Raw genomic sequence first — 7751 nt, 5'->3', positions numbered from 1 at the left:
TCATACTTCATATTCCACTTTCTATGCCTTCAATGAAAACATCAAATAAAACTTGATATGGGACCAAGGCCCACAGAATTCCTTGCGAAACACATGTATTTTGATAGGTTACGATGGAATTACCCCGTGGATACAATTATCCAACCAGACTTGACCTCCTGCCCCTTCCCACAGCAGTTTCATTTAGATCACAGTTCACTAGCCTGTTCGTGAGGATATTATAGGAAGTACAGCTAAAGGCTTGCAAAAAATTAAATAAAATAAATAAATTCAAGCTATATGACATCTGCGGCCATTACTTCACCCTCCCGTTGACTCCTAGAGTGAAGTTGATCAGGCTCAGGCAACTATAAAACATCTAACATAACTGGTTACTCTCTAAGCAAGTTACAACCTTATCCATAAAATTTCTTTTACTTTTGGTAAGTTTTGCTAGTTGCATCTTGTGCATTTTGTCTTTACTAACTGTATACACCCCCCCAACTCCCCCCATGAATGGAGTATTGTGCTGGGTTCTCAACCAGCTGACCTAGTTTCTACTTCACAGATCTCTCTCTCTCTTATGCTTGCGGTCAATTAAAAGGTTGTGAATTAGCTGACTTGGGCTGAATTTCCTTACTTTCCTCAACAATGGCATAGGTTGCACTGGGTTTCTTATTAGCATTTCTTGAAGGAACTGACAGCTCTCCATAATTTGTTTTTCCCTTAGATTTGCCTCTTATGAGATCTTCCCTACCCATTTTCTGAGTTTATTGACATCTGCCTTCTTGAAATCTAGTGCTGTCAGTCACTCAGTTGGATCAAGTGGCAGAAGTTGACACTATGTTCGCTGCAGTACTGATTTCTTGTAAAATGTTATATCTGGCAGTAGACTTTGAGTCGTATGTTACACTGCCCTCTACCTACATGTAAAACTGCTGCTCAGCTTAGGAAGTTAGTGACGATTGCAGTATTTATTAGCCCTTAAGAGTTAGGATGCTGTTTAGAGTTTACCATGAAGGATGGGAAGAAAAATGTAACTTCAGAGAAACCTTCTGTAAGGCATTAATAACTGCCCTTATAATGGATCTCATTCAATGTGGACAGAGGATCTGTACCGATGAAATGTTTAGAACACAAATTCTTTGTGGTAATAAATAATGCAGACCAAGGTATGCAATGATCCTTGCTCTAATTTGTTTACTAAAAACTTAGAACATTATGCAGCTGTTTCATGGTGCAATGGGCAGAGAGCGAGACCATAATGGGGGAGAGGAAGAAAAAAGCAGTAAGTGTCACCTTAAGCAAAAACAGCTGACCAGATTACACTGGACCTATGCCTTGTAAAAACAGCGGCAGAAGCTCTTACTGACATCTAACGCAAAACCAGTAAGACTTCAGGTCCTACTAAAGCCCTCTAATATTCTTGAATGTGGGTTGAGACCACTGTAGATACCTCATGGACCCTCTCATAGGTCAACTAGAGATGGTCACGGTCAGGCCAAGCCTGGCGCTTCTATTAGAAAGCCTTCCTGCTACACAATTATTTTTACTGACACTAGCACAGTGCAAGTTTCTTTACTTCAAGTCAATTTGGATTCCCTAAACAATGAAAATTAATTACGAGTAACCAGTCCCAGCTACGGTCAATTTTTATGACAGGTGTAAACTAATAAAAATGTGGGCATCATACTGGCAATGTGGTGTTGGAAGACAGAGCAGCACGCCTTGCCTATAATCAGAGTAGAGAAATCCAGGTTGTTGAATCACTCCAGGTTACATACTGCAGGGAACGAATGTGCAGTGTCAATACGCCATCTAGTGGCTGTGTCGATTATGACATTATGCCTGAATTACTCTTCTGTTTGTGATTTGTAGTATTAAAAAAATACTTTAAACGAAAACAGGATTTGTAAGTCTGTAACCATTCCTTAATGAATCCAAGACATTTTGAGGTTACAGGTGATTAATTAAAAAAAAGGTAGTAAAGTCTGCGTGGAAACGCAGACAAAACTGTTGCTGGGAAGTTCTAGGCAGTCATTCTTGTCATTAACAGCATTCTGACAGGTACTGGACAAGCCGTTAAGATTTTTCTCCTTCACATACAGACTATGTTCTAGATTGACTAATAAAAACCAGCTCAGTTTAGGAGCGCTTCAAGAACAAGTTTGGGTATCGTCTTTAGCTGCTAGATTATGCAATATTTTGTGAGGTAAAAGCAGATAATCTAGATACTTTAAACTGGGCGCATAGTATACAGTAATGCAAGGCCAGATGTGTTCTCCTCTAATGGGGAAGACTAGTCCCCATCCCTTGAGATCATAGACCAGGAAGAGGTGAAGATCACACACAACAGCATTCTCCCAGTTCTATGTTTCTGCCAGGGATGTGATTGACCTTCAGTAAATCATACGCCCCTTCTGCTTTGTTATTTATATTATCTGTGAAGTGGAGCTGGTACTGTTCTATGGAAGCTAAAACAGCCTTATAGTTGATGAGTACTTCTGTTGTAAAGGCCGTATTTTCTATATATGTATATGAAATAGAAAATACTGTATGCATATATGACCTGTACCAGTGTATTTAGGGTACTGCATGAGCTACAACTAACACACAAATTAGTTATATTTAGGAAAAAAAAAGTGACTCACCATCGCTCTCAGCAATTTTGCACTTTTCTACTTAATAACTGAGAAAGCTCCCTAGGCAGCTGTTAAACCATTTATCTTTAAGTGCACTTAATTAAGTATGCGTATTTGTTTTAGGAGGCTGAGTGAAGATGATAAATGCAGGTTTCGGCTTGGGTAGCATTTCTTGAACTGTTCTTTCTAGGAAAGCAGAAATTTTGTTTTGATCTTTCTTCATGCATTATGAAATCAAAGGCGCCAATTTTGTTCTCCATTTTTGGTACATAATTTTTCTATTTATACATACTTCTGAACTCTTAAAAACAAGTTTAAAATAGTTGGTAAACAATGTTCACATCACCTGCGTTTATCATAATTATTTCTGATACAAAGCTTCTATGGTGCATGTCTTTTGCCACATACAATAGCAATTAACAAATACGTATAAATACAACAGTATGTATACAAATGTGCCCCACAGGTGGCTGCTGGACTAAGTTTACAGACTGCACTTAAAAATCATGGTTTTCTTATCAAGAGCAGTGCATAAAAGTCAGTTCCTCGGTCTTGCTCTTTCATCCCAAATAAATGCAAAACTCAGAAGCTTATGCAATAAGCATGTAAGAGTTGGAAGGTCTACAGGCAACCTGCTTTAAGCGCTCAAAGCTGATGAGCTTAACCTCTTCTCCCCTCCTACCCACAAGCATTTTCTGTACTTCTTCTGATTCAACATTCACTCCAGATTAATTACCCTCAAAAGAGAGATTCAAAAAAACGCTTTAACTGAAAGAACTTTCTTTTAGGATGACTGCTAGTAACAGCGATGGGCTTAAAAATACATCAGAAAATTAGGTACGTTTCTCACTAGGACTTCCAGCCTTGTGTGTCTAGCTCCAGAGTGCGCAAACCCCAACTTACTTTTATTGCTTGTACAACCAGCACAACCCTGGCCACAAAAGTATCAAAAGAAATAAATAGTACAAGAAAAAAGTCTGACACTCAGGCTTCATTGCACAAACATTTAAACAGAGGAAATAGCTTCTTTTACAAATGTTTCTCTTGTATAAGAATAATTTTGTACAGAAAATAGCTCTTTTAACATTTTACAGAAATACACTAACATTTAGATTCTCTATTAATGGATAATGATTGAAAGCAATTTAAGATTTCAGTTATGTTTTACAGTCACCAAATATCAATAACACAGCAATACATCATCTCTCTAACATCCTTAAACTGCTTGACTTATCAAGTATTGAGTGAAGACAGTGAAAACATTCCTAGAACCATGTTAATCTGCAAACACTCAAGTATCGTGAAACTGTTATGAATTACCTCCTGAAAGTAATACCATAATTTAAGTGTCAAGGAGTATGAACTTAAACCTTAACAAGGCAGCATTACTTGCTCGCTTAGATCATCCTGCTGGCTAATACAGTAAAAACCAAATTGAACAGAAGCTTTTATATTAAACTGGTTTACTGTTAACATGACCTTCAAAATGAGATAGCAGAAGCTACTCCAGTAAATGCTATACAGCATTAATACAACATATAAATGTAACAAAAATACTTTCATTTTCTTCAGAAAACACCACAGAAGGTAGAGAAAAAAAAAATCAGTAAGTTAAGATATAGACTCTGTGAAAGACGAGAAGAAATTGAAAAACACGTGTATATGTATTTATATGTAAAATGTAAGGGTATGCTAGGAAGCATATATATTAAAAAATACTCAGTTTCTTCAAGGACTGTGTTAAAGTCCATATGGTATCATGTGGACCTCAAACAAACCACATTCAAACACTTTTCCTCTGCAACTGCTCTTTCAAGCACCTGTATTTGTATGCAAATTTCCTTTGAAATTAGTGGGAAGGTAAGGACATTTATCCTTGAAATACAACTATATGCAGTAATCTTTTCTTGCCTTCTAGGGATTTTATAAGTTTAAATAGAAGATGTAAGCAAACAAGTACTATATAACCCAATGACAGAAAAACTGAAATTTAGGTTGTATATGATGTATTTAGTATCGTAGCTGTGTATGACAGCTACTTAAGAGTTTGCCAGCTGTACCCTATGTGAGTACTGTTGACGCTTCCATGCTTCAAGATTCAAATGTGTGGCTACGTTTAGTCAAACATGGCTCTCGCTCCGAGTTAGCCAGCCTCTTAACACAATTTTCAAATAAATTCATCTGGAACTGGTACACCTCTCCTTCTCACAGCACAGAGGTCGGTATGAGACAGTAATGAATCACATTATACTGGTTCACATTTCCATGTAGTTAGAAGTAGAAACAAGCCCCCTGCAAAACCTTATTCCAGTGATTTTGCAAATTCTGCATAGTCAATGTATCCGTCGTTGTTCTTATCGTCATCTCTTAAGACATCATCTATTAGACTAATCAGTTCTTCTTCTTTCATTGCCTGGGTATGCTCACCACCTTCCTACAAAAACAAAACCACATTGAACAGTTTAGCAGTGTTTCCCATCTAGCGGCAGATATGACAGATTACTGACAACTAATTTTTCATTAAGCTATTCATGTTTGGTGGCCAATTTGGCACTAAGATTTATGTAATCATTTATACCAATATAAGCAACTTTTACCAGGTGCGAGCTATGAAGTCCCAGTTCTCCGGACTTCAGAACAAGCACTCTGTATCCAGTTAATATGCTTAGCCAAAAGTTCTAAAAGCTAAATAGCAAGGTGTATAATGATGGATAATAATCTAACAGATGTATTAATTTGGATCTTGGTGTATTATAGACACTATAGTTTCTATACAGTACAGAAACATCTTCCTGTGTGTCAGAACTTGCAAAATGCCGAGCTTGACAGTAACAGAGTAGTGAAAAAATCCAGCACTGTAGCTTAAAGTCAGTAAAATTCTTAGTATCGCCCCTTGCGAGCAAAGGGGAATACAAAGAGGTGCCTTTGCACAAGAAAGAGCAAGTCATTATTCTGTTCTCAGCTAAGCATTTTTTGCCGCAGGCGTACACAGGAAGTTACGCTATTCTGAATTGTAACTTCCAAAAGGTCAGTAGAAGATAATGTGCTAGTATTGTCTTCCTAAGGATTGTATTTTCCTACTTTGTCCTTAAATGTTCCTAAAAGGTGAAGAAAACAAAGGCAGACCATGACTGGTTCTTCTAATACTAATTTTGTGCAGGAGGTCTCTTACAGTTTGTGTACATACGGCAGTAACAGTTTGAAAACAGCAGCCTTAGAACCTCAAACAGCATCATATCACATGCTACTTCTATAAACCCTCATCAGCATTATCCCGTTTTGGATAACTTCCCTTTCTCCCCATCCCTGCCTAACAAAGTATCCCCTCTGTCAAACCATTTTCACTCTACAGTTCTCCATCACTCAGTTTAAAGTACAATGGAGACTTCTCGAAAACGGCAATGTGACATGAAAAGCTGTGATAAAGCCAGCACACTCATAAATCAAACCAAAACTATCGGGGGGGGAAATAATCTCGTTTTCAGTCAAAACCAACGGCACTTAAGATGTGTTGTAACTGTTCTGTTCTATTGTAAGTTGCTTTTAGAGAGTCAGAACTGTTTCTACACACACATGACGTTACAAAATTCCACCTACCTCTTTGTGGACATGTGATATAGCAGTAGCAAGCTCTAACCCATCTAGCAAATTATTGCCGTCATAATCATGCATTTTGAAGTAATGAAGCTGCAGCTCTTGCGGAGACATCTCAGATTCCGGTTTCTCAATAACACCTTCCAAATGTTCCATGATGTGGCTAAGAAAAAAAAAAACCAAACCCAAAACCCACAACATACCTGTCAGTTAATATTTAATGCTCTGTTTACATCAAATTTAGTCTTTGATCAGACAGTCAAGTGCACAGGAAATATCGTATCTCTAAAAGCGCCCTGGGCAACCGAAAGCTACAGTTTTATACTAAGATGAAGGGGGCACAAAGGTTGTTTGTTACAGGTGCTGTAGTTGCCTCTTAATACCTTAGGTAGCAATTTTGCTTTCTTCTGGCCTACTTAGCAAGTTATCAAAACAACTGAAGCAGTGCCCAAAATCTCCTTTTGGAGAGAGCTGTCTTCCAAAGCACAGGAACTGGAGGAAAATCTTTCCCAGTCAAACATGAAATATTCTAGGCAGTTTTATTTGCTGCTACCACTGTTCTGTCCGTATGAAGAAGCAAATGAGAAAAGAACTCTCACTTTGCCTGTTCAGAATATGACTTTGTCTATAGCACGTTGATCTAGGTAAGCAGGATTCCTGTAAGAAATTCTTTATAGCGTGAGTAGGGCTAAAGGCTCCAGAGAGATCTTTCTAGGTCTAGTATCTCTAGAAACCTATTGAGCAAGCATGTCTCATATCCGACTCCAGCTAGTCATACAACATCCTGAGAAAAGAGGGTGCCCTAGGCTTAAGTCCAACTCATGTAACAAGACTTAGAAGATAAGCCAATCATTAAGAAGTAAAGTTTACATTTTTAGAACATGGAACACGTACTCTTTATCTTGTACCAAGTTCTTATCGAGGCGAATATTTGCATGTTGACTCTCTCCTACATGTTCCTCAGCTAGGGCAGAGATGAAGAACGCAGCCAGAGACCAGAACAGCAGACGTATTCTAAAAATCCTCATGGACATCATGATCTCCTACAAAAAATAACACCCCCCCCCCAAAAAAAAAAAAAAAAAACAGATGAAAAATGCAAACTGCTTTCAGGAGATTTACAGAGTGCTCAGAAATAACCCCGCTAAGTTAGAATAGAAGATCTTGCTTCATTTCAAGCACTTAGCAAGCAGAAAACCAGAGCGCTCCGATTAAGAATTTCAGCGAGGGTGTCCATTTCAAGGAGGCATGCAGTAATTTTCAAAGAATTACTTTTTTTTTTTCCCCGTGCAGTGAATGTGCACTCTTCAGCCGTGCTCGGGTCTTCATAGGGCCTATCGACAGCCGACCACGCCAGCTCCACGCAAACCCGCCCCCGAGCTGCGGGGACAAAGGTCGCTTAGGGGATCAAGGGGGCTGTGTCTAATTAGTCGGTCTGTTAAGACCGCATACCCTAAGTAATACACAACTTCAAAAACGCAACGGCCGTTGCAGCGCTCGCTTCACGGGCAAGCGAAACGCGAAAGCGCCTCAGCA

At 38.7% G+C, this 7751-nt stretch overlaps 1 protein-coding gene across 2 annotated transcripts; it reads right to left on the bottom strand.

Moving 5' to 3' along the window:
* Positions 1-4272: 4272 nt before the first annotated feature.
* MCFD2 (multiple coagulation factor deficiency 2) lies at positions 4273-7253 on the bottom strand. Of its 2 annotated transcripts, none has more exons than XM_009320911.1 (3): positions 7110-7253; positions 6219-6378; positions 4273-5055 (listed from the first exon to the last, which is right to left on the bottom strand). In XM_009320911.1, the coding sequence occupies exons 1-3, from the start codon at positions 7250-7252 to the stop codon at positions 4924-4926; spliced, it is 435 nt and encodes a 144-aa protein (XP_009319186.1). In that variant the 5' UTR covers position 7253; the 3' UTR covers positions 4273-4923. The 2 variants fall into 2 exon arrangements, with proteins under 2 accessions (XP_009319186.1, XP_009319187.1); XM_009320912.1 differs by lacking the exon at positions 7110-7253 and adding an exon at positions 6820-6967.
* Positions 7254-7751: the final 498 nt, after the last annotated feature.

Source organism: Pygoscelis adeliae, unplaced genomic scaffold (genome assembly GCF_000699105.1).
Source record: "Pygoscelis adeliae isolate BGI_AS28 unplaced genomic scaffold, ASM69910v1 Scaffold233, whole genome shotgun sequence".
Lineage (NCBI taxonomy): Eukaryota > Metazoa > Chordata > Aves > Sphenisciformes > Spheniscidae > Pygoscelis > Pygoscelis adeliae.
Note: the sequence above shows the minus strand (reverse complement) of the source record. Positions and strands in the feature narration are given on the sequence as shown.

Coding starts and splice junctions, on each gene's coding strand:
- MCFD2 (XM_009320911.1), bottom strand. CDS start 7,252: ATGATGTCCATGAGGATTTTTAGAATACGTCTGCTGTTCTGGTCTCTG. Junction 6,379..7,109: donor AACTTGGTACAAGATAAAGA/GTACGTGTTCCA, acceptor TTTTTTTCTTAG/CCACATCATGGAACATTTGG. Junction 5,056..6,218: donor TATCACATGTCCACAAAGAG/GTAGGTGGAATT, acceptor TTGTTTTTGTAG/GAAGGTGGTGAGCATACCCA.